The sequence below is a fragment of the Gekko japonicus genome, unplaced genomic scaffold (genome assembly GCF_001447785.1).
Source record: "Gekko japonicus isolate JY-2015 unplaced genomic scaffold, Gekko_japonicus_V1.1 scaffold2177, whole genome shotgun sequence".
Lineage (NCBI taxonomy): Eukaryota > Metazoa > Chordata > Lepidosauria > Squamata > Gekkonidae > Gekko > Gekko japonicus.
Window position 1 is genome coordinate 67,426 of NW_015168721.1, and position 11,888 is coordinate 79,313.

At 48.2% G+C, this 11,888-nt stretch overlaps 1 protein-coding gene across 1 annotated transcript in view; it reads right to left on the reverse strand.

Moving 5' to 3' along the window:
* The window catches only part of ADGRF5 (adhesion G protein-coupled receptor F5), a gene marked incomplete at its 5' end in the record, with an annotated part of 61,192 nt that overhangs the window by 189 nt on the left and 49,115 nt on the right, over window positions 1-11,888 (reverse strand). Inside the window, 5 exon segments of the mRNA XM_015415581.1 lie at window positions 2,947-3,031; window positions 5,685-5,744; window positions 5,845-5,886; window positions 10,987-11,478; window positions 11,480-11,885. Of these exon segments, the coding sequence (XP_015271067.1) occupies window positions 2,947-3,031; window positions 5,685-5,744; window positions 5,845-5,886; window positions 10,987-11,478; window positions 11,480-11,885 (1,085 nt within the window).

Genomic DNA, 11,888 nt, shown 5'->3' on the forward strand with positions numbered 1-11,888 from the left:
AAGATTCGAGTCCGGTACCACCTTGGAGAAAACCAGATTTTCAGGATATGAGCGTTCAAGAGTCTACGCTCCCTTTGTCAGAGAGGTGGCAGGGCTCTTTTTGTAGCAGGAGCTCTCCGAGAATACAATGCTATACAGAGCTGTTTTTTATTTAGATAGATGGGTTTACATTGGGGTAGCTCTGCACTAGATTGCCCTGCTAGACACATAGACCGATTCCCCACAAGCAGCTGTGCCGCCCTTGCTCTTCCGTTTGCCCCAGTTGTATTGCTCAATTTCACACTATTTGCTGTGCGGCCGCATTTTGACCCCCCCGATTTCCCCCGCATCTTCTTGATCCTTGTTTTTTGAGATCAAGAAGACGTGGGGGAAATCGGGGGGAAGATGCACGTCAATGCAACCGGGGCAAATGGAAGAGTGAGGGGCGGCACAGCTGCTTGTGGGGAATCAGTCATATTCTTGCCTACAGCCAGCTGGCTATGGAGTGTGCCTCCATCTCTGGTTATGGAGGACAGCCTAAATCTAAAGACAGGTTTACTGCAGTCACTTGCTCAAGGCCAGAGGTAATTAATTATTGTATGGCATTGTGTGTCGAACAGCCAGGGGATCCTAAGATTGTCACAAGTTCTGCCGAAGAGCCAGCGCTGTCCGAAGACGTTTCCGTGGTCATGTGGCTGGCATGACTAAACACCAAGGCGCATGGAACGCTGTTACCTTCCCACCAAAGTGGTACCTATTTATCTACTTGCAATTTCTTGCTTTCGAACTGCTAGGTTGGCAGGAGCTGAAACTAGAGACGGGAGCTCACTCCGTCATGCGGCACCCGGGTCTCAAACTGCTGAACTACTGACCTTCCACAGCCTGCAGTTCAGCTTCTTAACCACGAGGACAGCCTAAATCTAAACACAGGTTTACTGCAGTCACTCGCATAAGGCCAGAGGTAATTCATTACTGTATGGCATTGCATGTCGAACAGCCAGGAGATCCTAAGGTTGTCCGGCAGCCAGCCAGGGGATCCTAAGATTGTCACAAGTTCTAGCTCTTAGCGTTATGCTAGCGGCAAGCTAGACTTGTTTTTAGAGGCTGAGAGAGCTCTGAGAGAACCGTGACTGACCCAAGGTCACCCAGCTGGCTGCATGTAGAGAAGTGGGGAATCAAACCTGGTTCTCCAGATTAGAGTCCCCCTCTCTTAACCACTACACCACGCTGGCTCTCTTAAGGCCAGAGGTTTGAATTTGGGACTCCACTTTTCCCTTTGGCCACTGAATGCTACTTCCAAACCGCTTTGTAAAAACACAGCTTCATGGCTCTTTTCACAGCTGAGGGCAGCCCAGGAAACACTGAATAGGAGGAAGTCCCAAACTAATGATCTCTCATCTCTGTGGCCCACTAATACACCCTGCCATGGTGCAGTTGCCAGAGTCACACGTGTCTAGAGCTATCCATGTCACAGTCCATAGCCCTGCGCACTACTATGTACATTAAGCACCAATTGCATATAGCATCTGGTATCCTACCACTCTGCTCCATGTAAAGAGGGGCGGGACGCAACCCCGTGGCTTCCCCATTCATCTCAAAGAGGGCAGCTCTAGGCATGCAAAGAAAGGTCACAACGGGCGAGGGTGGCCAGGTCCAATCACTGCGCCGGTGGGGAAGGGACTTTCCGGGAGTGGGGAGGAGCATCACGATGTGCCTACATAAACTGGTAGTGAGATAGGAACGTCGGGGGGACGGGACGCTCTGGTTTTTTTTGGCAAAACTCTATGGTAGATTTTGCTTCAAATCATAGAGTTTTTTGCCCAACAACCAGAGCATGCCCCCACCCCCAGTGTCCCCGACATGCCTATGTCACTTCAAGTTTTCGTAGGCACATTGCAATGATTTCTGGGTTCCTGCCAGTAAGAGGGTGTCAGCTATGCTGCCCATGGGGGTTGGGATGTGCTTTCAGTATCTGTGTAAACGGCTTTCGCATTCCTTCCTCTCTCCTGCTTTGCGCTGAAATGCTCATCTCTTAAGAAGTGCAGGTGGCCAGCCGTGGGAGCCAAAATATTCCCAGCTTCGCATAGTAACGCTTGCTGGCTCTAGCCCGCGTGCGGGAGGGTGCCTAATTGGCCAGCGCAGTGGGGTGTGTGTGCAAACGAATGCCCTATATCTCATTAGGTTCAAGAGGCAACCGCTATTCTTAACAGTGACTATGTTAATGCATCTATGGCTCTTCAATAAAAGTATCACCTTCCTAAAGAAGTGTGTACTCCGTTGTTGGCTGTGGGTTCTGACAGAGGGGGGTGATTTGGGAGAGAGAACCCAAAGCCAGGAGACACCCCCCCACCCCACTGGGGGGCCCCCAACAACCAGAGCATGCCCCCCCCCAGTTAGGGTCAACGCTCCCTCCAAGCTGTGAAGTCTTGTGAGCAAAAATCCAGCTTTATGAGCTGCTGGCATTGAAGTTGTGAGCGAGTGATTTGGCTGCTGCATAAATTAGTTTGCTCTTGGAGCCATCCCTTCCTGAGCCAAGACAAAAATGTGTGAGCCGGAGGCTGAAAAACTGTGAGCTAGCTCACACTCACTCAGCTTAGAGGGAACACTGGTTAGGGTTGCCAAGCAGTACAGGAGATCCCATGTCCAATCCCTGGCTTCTCCAGCTACAAAGACTAGGTAGTCGGGGATGTGAAAGACCTCCCACTGGGACCCTGGGGAATGGCTGCCAGCCTGTGTAGACAGTCCTGATGAACCAAGGGCAGACCTTCAGTATATTGTATTCAGTATAATACAGCTTCATGGCTTCACGCAAGGCACTATGGGTCTAAGAAAAACAGGGCGGGCCTCGCACTGCATTAAAACTGCAGGCCCTTGAAGGTCCGCCTCGTGGAACGACCCAAAGCATTTGGGTTGTTTAACTCTCAAAACCGCCCACTTTGGCTTTGCTTCCTTTTTGACGTCACTTACCTGCTTTGCCGAACAAGTTGTTTAATGTTTTGGAGAAGGGAGAACTGATGGAGAACATGGGAGCTGACGGGCCGTGGACCGTTGACTGCAAGACAAAAATCGGGATGAATTTAAAAGGGAATATTTTTTTTTTTGCAAATGGCAGCTTCTGTGTTTTATTTCACCATCATTTAAATTAAGCAAACCCTTGGCTTTAAATAAAAATTGCTTTACAGTGTGAACCGCCAGTATCTCCAGAGTTTTTAAATGTCAGTGCTCTAAAACTTTTACAAAGGTGAAAGGGGTGTGCGGAATCAAAACTTCAGTAAATAAGTACAAGTAGTTTCCTTGTGTATTCTAAGGACGCAGCTATATTCTTACACAAATAAGAATATTCCCACGGCTTTTTTTGTAGAAAAAGCCCAGCAGGAACTCATTAGCATAATTGGCCACACCCAACATCAGAAACCCATTAGCATATTAGGCCACACCCCTGACAGCACCGCTCATTAGCACATTAGACCGCACCTCTATGTTACCAGAAGTGTGGTCATCCAGCCACACCCACCTTTTGCTTCTTATTCTGTTTAGCTTGTTTGTTGTCAATTAAATAAAAATCGCTTCACAGTGTGAACCGCCAGTATCTCCAGAGTTTTTAAATATCAGTGCTCTAAAACGTTTACAAAGGTGAAAAGGGCGTACGGAATCGAAACTTCAGTAAACAAGTACAAGTAGTTTCTTTGTGTATTCTAAGGACGCAGCTATATTCTTACACAAATAAGAATATTCCCCTGCAAAACATCTGTGGCCTCCAGTAAAACTAAACCCCACATCAGTAAGCAGAAATGTCTTGATGCACCTGGGACACGCATGGAATCTTGCTTTCATGCGCAGAATAAGAACAGATGCATATAGACCCCACAGTGGACTGCAAGTACCTAAATGGAATCAGATCACCACCAATAATATGTGTGTGTGTGTGTGCGGGGAGGAAATTAGGGTGCTCCTCTACAAGGGGTATCAGGATCTCAGTGGTTAAAATTAATGGAAATAACACACACGTGACCTTGAAATGAGGGCGGGTAGAAGGCAACGGGCACTCCGTAAGATACCTTTGAAGCCTTCTGCAGGGGCAGCAACATCTGGGAATGTCTCCCACCCCGGACCAGACCCTGGCACCTGCTGCCACCGCAGAACCACAGGAAGCACACGTGCAGACCAATGTTCCCTGTAAGGTGTGGAGTCTTGTGAGCAAAAATTCTACTTTCTGAGCTACTGGCTTTAAAGTTGTGAGTGAGCCATTTGGCTACTGCATAAATTAGTTTGCTCTGGAGCCCTCCTTCCTGAGCTAAGACAAAAATGTGTGAGCTGGAGGCTAAAAACCTGTGAGCTAGCTCACACTGACTCAGCTTAGAGGGAACACTGGTGCAGACAACACTCTTTATTTTGGGGGGGGGATTTAAACCCTTTGATGTATTTTTCCCCAAGGAATTCAAATTCTTCTACAAACCCGAGGAGTCCATCTTATCTGAAAATCTGTTTAGTGACGGTGTGGCCCCGATCCACAGATTTAGATATCTGCAAATGGGGGCCATGAGTTGCTACTAGATATATAGGCAAATAATGACTGCAGTTACTGTGTCATTACGAAACATATTTCACCATGCTGGTATTTGGGCCCCCGATAACGTTTACGTGAACCGGGCTGGATCCAGCCAGCCTTTTCATTCAGTCTTGCCAATGGCCCCTTCTTCCTGTAGCTTCCCTGCCACGGGCCTCTTGTCAATACAGGTCTCAGGACCTTCAGCATAGTGGGCATCCCTCTTCCCTTTTCCACCAGCAGGAAAGCCAACTGGATCCAACCCAGGTTTGGGTTTTGTTTTTGTTTTCATTCTTCTGCATTCACTTAGATTGGTGTATAAGAGGAGTTTGGATTTATACCCCATCCTTCTCTACCCGAAGGAGTCTCAGAGCGACTTACAATCTCCCTTCCCTCCCCCCCCCCACAACAGATACCCTGTGAGGTAGGTGGGGCTGGGAGAGCTCTCCCAAGGACTGCTCTTGAGAGAGCAGCTCTGAAAGAACTGTGAGTGATCCAAGGCCATCCAGCAGCTGCATGTGGAGGAGTGGCGACTCAAACCCGGTTCTCCCAGATTAGAGTCCACACTCCTAACCACTACACCAAACTGACCTCAGTAGCCTTTTAATTAAAGCTTTAAATTAAAATACACGCACACAGAGTGGGGAATTGAAACACCAGAGAATTAAGCCCTTCATTGGAAGAGAGAACACAAGGATTATGGAATGACATAGGTTGGCTAGGGGAGCTCTCCATATTCATCCTTGGATTCAGTTATGGCTTTAACTACATAGGAAGTAATTGCTTTAGGTAGATATCTACTTAGAGATATACTTAGGCACTGTTTCTGTTTTACAGTTACACAAATATAATAGGCTGGATTCAAAGCGCCACGAGTGGAAGGAAGGAAAACAGCAACTAGCATTGTTCTATCATTGCTGGCCCAGAAATTTGTACTGGGGCCCAGGGAGGTTCCATCTCAGTTTTCATCCTTCACTTATCTAAGAGGGTTTTAAAATTCCCATACAAAAGGAAAGCTTCAGATTTAGCATCTCTTTCCTTAGGCAACGCACTTGTTGTGGAAGACACACAGCTGCTCTTCCAATAGAGGAAGTTACCATCCATCCGTGGGAGGGCGCTTTGGAACCAACCAGTTATTTGTTCTTGGATCATAGGTTACCTTTGAAGTTTGTGAACTCCATCTGGACAGTGAAAACTTATTCATCAAGGCTTCCCGTACCTGCAGGTTTGAAAGAAGGAGAATTAAAGTCCAAATCGAGCGACAGTGGCGGTTTTTACAACCGTCAAACCGTGCTGCTTTAATATGATTCGTCTCCTACCTTTCTGTCCCAGAGAATTCCAAACAACAGGATGAATAATCCCTGTAAAACATTTGCAAATTCAGATTATATAACATTGTGTAACAGTGTCTTATACGTTCTTATACAGTAGAAAAGAGCAAGAGTCTAAAGTAAAGGTAAAGGTTCCCTTGCTCGAAAGCCAGTCAAGTCTGACTCTAGGGTTGCGGTGCTCATCTCCGTTTCAAAGCCGAAGAGCCAGCGCTGTCTGAAGACGTTTCCGTGGTCATGTGGCCGGCATGACTAAACACCAAGGCGCACGGAACGCTGTTACTTTCCCACCGAAGTGGTTCCTATTTATCTACTTGCAATGTCTTGCTTTCGAACTGCTAGGTTGGCAAGAATCTAGCACCACCTTAAAGACTAACGAAATATGTGGCAGGGGAGGAGCTTTCCTGAGTCACGGCTCACGTCTTCAGAGACAGCTAGGATGTGCTAGATCAAGACGGGTAGCCACGTTTGTCTATCTGTAGCCGCAGAAAAGAGCAAGAGACCAGCAGCACCTAATGGGATAGATCAAGACAGGTAGCCGCGTTTGTCTATCTGTAGCAGCAGAAAAGAGCAAGCACCTTCAGGACCGACAGAGCACGTGGCAGGGGAGGAGCTTTTGTGAGTCCCTGCTCACTTCTTCAGATATCAGGCTCACAAAAGCTCCTACCCGGCCACATATTTTGTTAGTCTACGGTACTACCGGGCTCTTCGTCATTTCTACTGCTACAGACAGACGAAACATGGCTACCCATCTTATTCTTATGCATACAGATTTTTAAGGTAACGGGATCCCTCTGGTGTCCAAAGAACCTCACCTCTAGACTAAGGGCTTTTGTGCATTGGGTCGTCCCCCCCCCCAGGTTTGACTTCGTAAGTGCATTTTCCCTTATCCTTTATCAGAGCTGCGGTGGCTCAAGTGGTTAAGACGCTGAACTGCAGGCTGTGGAAGGTCAGTAGTTCAGCAGTTCAAGACCCGAGTGTGCCGCATGACGGAATGAGCTCCCGTCTCTGGTCCCAGCTCCTGCCAACCTAGCAGTTCGAAAGCAAGAAATTGCAAGTAGATAAATAGGTACCACTTCGGTGGGAAGGTAACAGCGTTCCGTGTGCCTTGGCGTTTAGTCATGCCGGCCAAATGACCACGGAAACGTCTTCGGACAGCGCTGGCTCTTCGGCTTGGAAACGGATATGAGCACCGCAACCCTAGAGTCGGACTCGACTGGCTTTCGAGCAAGGGAATCTTTACCTTTATCCTTTATACAGTGTACGGTTTGCCCGTTGCTCTCCGTTTCCCACCCTAAGTTTTTCCTGTGCTTTTTCAAACCAGCACGGAAACCTGGTCTGGAAAAGCCCAAAGCAAGGCATTTCTCAATTCTGATTGCCCCGGGTTGTGAAAAATAACAAAACATCAGAAATTTGGGCAATAAATTCTTGGCTCAGGGAGAAAAACGAGCGAACAGATTTGTGTTCTATTGCCAGGATAACGAATGGAGGCACAACTTCAAAAAGCCAGAGGAGGGAAAGACTGATCACTTGGAAGGAGGGCTGAGTTGCCAGTTCATAAAATATGGCTGGATCACTGATGTACAAAAATTGTGACTGAGGACTTCCGGTACGGCGTCGCGCCGGGCAAGCGCGTCTTGCGCCTCGCCGAGACCCTTCGTGGGTTCTAGGAGCCCCCCGGCTTACCGGGTGGGCTTCTCCTAACCCTCTTGGAGGGAGGGTTAGCAGCATAGGGCTTGTGTCGGCCCCACCCCGATTTCGGCACTCGGGGGGGTGTCCGACATTGCCCTGAAGCAGGACTCCGGAGCGGAGGAGGCATGGTTCATGCAGAGGTGAGCAGTGACTCAGGAAAGCTCATTCCCTATCACAAATTTCGTACCTCTGGGAGAGCATCTATATATCTATGCATTGGGGTGTCTTATTTTAGTGATTTACCTACTTTCACTGTGTTCGTTTTTCCTACATGTTTTCCTACATGTTTTTGAACTACAGTTATCGTTAAAAGCTATTTAATAAAACTAGTTTATTACTCTGCCTGGGTCCTCACCACCTCATTTGGTCACGTATAAAGGGAAACGTACTGGAAAACTGTGGTATAAAGGGGTCGGGTGGGGTGCTCCGGGCCCTCACAAGGAGACCCATACCAGAGTGGTGGCAGCCATTAGAGAACCTTTCTAGCCACTGCTCATGGCAACACATTATGGCAGAGGTGCCAAACATATGGTCCATGGGCCAGAACTGGCCTGTCCACGGCTCTTTTCTGGCCTACAAGCAACTGACCAGATGACAGGCTGTGCATTACGTCCCCATATACTGTCCCAGTGCTAATGCATAACGGGCGGTAGAAGTGGGAGGGTGGGCATCAGGAAGATTAAGGAAATCCTGTAAGAAGCAGGGCTATTTTGGGGCAGGAACGCACAGGAACAGAGATCCGGCTGGCTTCCGAGTTGGTCACGCCCACTACAGCCAAAACCCCTGTGTGCTTGGCTACAAAAGGCCTGAAAAGCGACCCTCCCCCAGTGACTCTGAGGTGGGCCCCTAGAAGGATCGGGGAGGCATTTAAATGCCTTCCCATACCTTCCCCAGCCCCCCCCGTGAGTATTGCGGGTCCCCACTTCTTGTACCTTTTAAACTCGCATTGCTGAAGTGGCGTTAATAGGAATCAGGCCCAGTCCAGAGGAACTGGCTGACTCATGAATGTGTGGGTCAATGGAAAGGGTAATTTCTCAGGACAGGGAACACAGTTTTATAGTGAGTTTTCTTTGTTACATCACTGGGCTCATCTCTCATCCAGGCACTAACCAGACCTAGAACTATTTATGATCAGGAAGGACTGCTGGATCAGGTATCCTTCAACTGGGATTTTAAAGGAATTAGTTGACAAATTGCCCTGACCCGGATGACCCAGGCTAACCTGGTTTTGTCAGATCCTGGAAGTTAAGCAGGTCCCAGTACTTGGGTTAGTACTTGTATGGGAGACCTCCAAGGAAGACTGGGGTTGCTACACAGAGGCCCCGTTCACACAGTGAATTTGCCGTGGGAGAGCCATGGATGCCGGGCAGATTATCCATGCTTGATCACATCTGGCAAGTGTAGCGCACCCGTGGCTTCCTGCCGAAAACCCGCAGTTAAAAAGTACTAGCAACCGATTTGCCACGGGCTGCTGATGGACTTGGTTGGTGTGGTCGCGCCGGCGCACAGCTCTTCCCTCTGGCCATCGTCTTTGCCGCAGGCACCAACTGGCAAAACCCCACTGCACCGCCTTCGCGTCTGATCGCTTAATCACGGATCAAACTGCAACAGCATAACTAGCCCCCCCCCCCCCCCCCCCACGTTATCCGGCCCGTGTGACCGGGGCCAGAGTCAGGCAATGGCAAACTACCCATTTGTCTCTTGCCTTGAAAATGCTACGGTGTCACCGTAAGTCAGCTGCAACTTGACAGCACTTTCTGCCACTAGTCCAGAAGTAGCACACAGACAAATGAATTACGTTTCTACCATGCATTTAGTTCCAATCAATTTGTACAGGTGGCCTCTATTAGGTAGCCGAGCAAATATCCCTGAATGAGTATATACCCTGTTTCCCCGAAAATAAGACCTACCCCCAAAATAAGCCCTAGCAGGATTTCTATGCATTTGTGGTATAAGCCCTAGTGTGTCCTCTTGAGAAAAAATAAATATAAGACAGTGCCTTATTTTCGGGGAAACACGGTACACATGTCATGATCCTGGGCCTATAGTGGTGCGGCCTACAGGCTCTGGAGAGACCTATACTGGAGTAGCTATCAGGGCCTCCATTTCCCAGGTTCCCTCTGGACCCTGTGACTGGTTAACAGGGGATTTTGGGAGGGAAAACTTGACACCAGCAGAGGAGTAGAGGGTGGTGCCTGGGAAGAAGGAATAAAAGGCCTTCCCTGAAGTTGGGAGGGGGGTTCACGCCCAGGGGGTGCGTCAGTCTGAGAACAGGTGCCCAGAGAAAGTGACGGACAGTATAGTCAGATGCATTGGGATGTCTTATTTTAGTGATTTACCTGCTTTTACTGTGTTCGTTTTTCCTACATGCTTTTGAACTACAGTTATCGTTAAAGCTATTTAATAAAACTAGTTTATTACTCTGCCTGGGTCCTCACACCTCATTTGGTCACATATAAATGGAAACGTACTGGAAAATTATGGTACAAAGGGGTCGGGTGGGGTGCTCTGGGCCCTCCCAAGGAGACCAATACCAGAGTGGTGGCAGCCATCAGAGAACCTTTCTAGCCACAGCTCATGGCAATACATTATGGCAGGGGTGCCGGGGGTGCAAAACATATGGTCCTGGGCCCAGAACCAGCCTGTCCACGGCTCTTATCTGGCCTACAAGCAACTGACCAGATGACAGGCTGTGCATTATGTCCCTATATACTGTCCCAGTACTAATGCATAACGGGTGGTGGAAGTGGGAGGGTGGGCATCAGGGAGATACTTTAAGGAAATCCTGTAAGTGTTAATGTGTTAGTCATGTTTCTATCTTGAGTAAATAATAACATTGTTAATTGGGTTGTCCGGTGTCCTTTATAAAGTTTATATCTCTGTTACCTGGCATTACATTTTATGGCACATCTGACCCGGCCCAACAAAGTGACATTTTTTATCAGCTCTGACCCTTGTAACAAATGAGCGTGATGCTTCTGTGTTATGGCTTGGATCCCACAAACTGCCCATTGGAAAGTGCTGACAGTCCACTATCTTCCTCACCTTCCTCTCCCCCCAGAGCCCTTTTGACTCTGGTTTCCCCAAAACTACTTAAAATCAAGTCAAACCCAACTTTGCGGCTGAATTCATATGCAAGTGTATATGGTTCTTCTGCAGATCTATAGATGGATAGCTGTTGTGAACAGTAATCCCTTTCCCTTCAGACATTATGGATGGTATTCACATATAACAATAACAAGATGCTACTAACATGGTTTGGATCATTGGAGGATCATCACACCAAATTCATGTTGACTGCATCACATGAAAATGGAAGGCATAAGTCCCCATCCCCATCCATCTATGAAGTGTTATGGGTTTCTCGGTGGCCTCCGGAAAATACCGGCTACATTTCCCTATCCAGCTCTATCAGCCAATCGGTTTCTTCGATCTACTTACCTGAAAGGCATTGAAAAAGTTAAATAAAATGTGGAACACTAGTGAGCTCCCTTCGAAAATGGTAGCCAAGCCGAAACCCCAGGTAAGTCCTAAGAGTGGCGTCAGAACGCCAATACTCTTGGTGATTCGATACAATGAGCTCCTCTCGTCGTTTCTTGACCTTTCCCCGATGGAACGTATCGGTATTTTCGCTATGACCACAATGGTGATCACAGCATTGATAGCCACAATGGTCAGGGCAGGAACAACCATTGCCAAGAGAGCATAGCTCTTGTCCCAGTTGAGGAAGCAGATGTCCTCTCTCGTGTAAGACTCCTGTGGCAAAGTAACGGCTATGGTGATGCCCGAGATAACCAGAGGGCAACCATAACCCAAGCAGAAGGCGACAGCTTTCATGGTGGTTTTGCTTGTGTTGTGTAAAATGAAGACCAAGTGGTAGAAGAGCATGAGGCTCAAGGAGAGCATCCAAAAGAAAACAGAGAGGTAGAAAAACAATGAACCAGATGTCCGCGATCAGGAGAGAAATCGCAACGTTCAGTATGCAAACGTGGCGCATGTAAGATATTCTCGTTTTGGTCACTGATTTCCATACGAGAGCTTCGATGACAATACAGGCCACCAGGCTCAATATGGAGACCCCCACGCCTACGTAAGTCATATAACTCAGTCCCCTCCAGTGACTTCCATGGTTTTTACGTCCAGCGGGCGACATCAGCACAGAAAAGGAGGTCAAGTGATTACAGGAGCAAGTGACGCTCTCGTCGTCCTCTTTTCTTTCGCAACCAGTGCCGTCCCAGCCACCTCGGTCCCCTGAGAAAGTGAAATTCCAAAAGACGCACCGGGGTTCGATCAGCGACTTGTTCATCTTTGCGAATGTCATTTTGATCTGGAAGCGCTCGCTT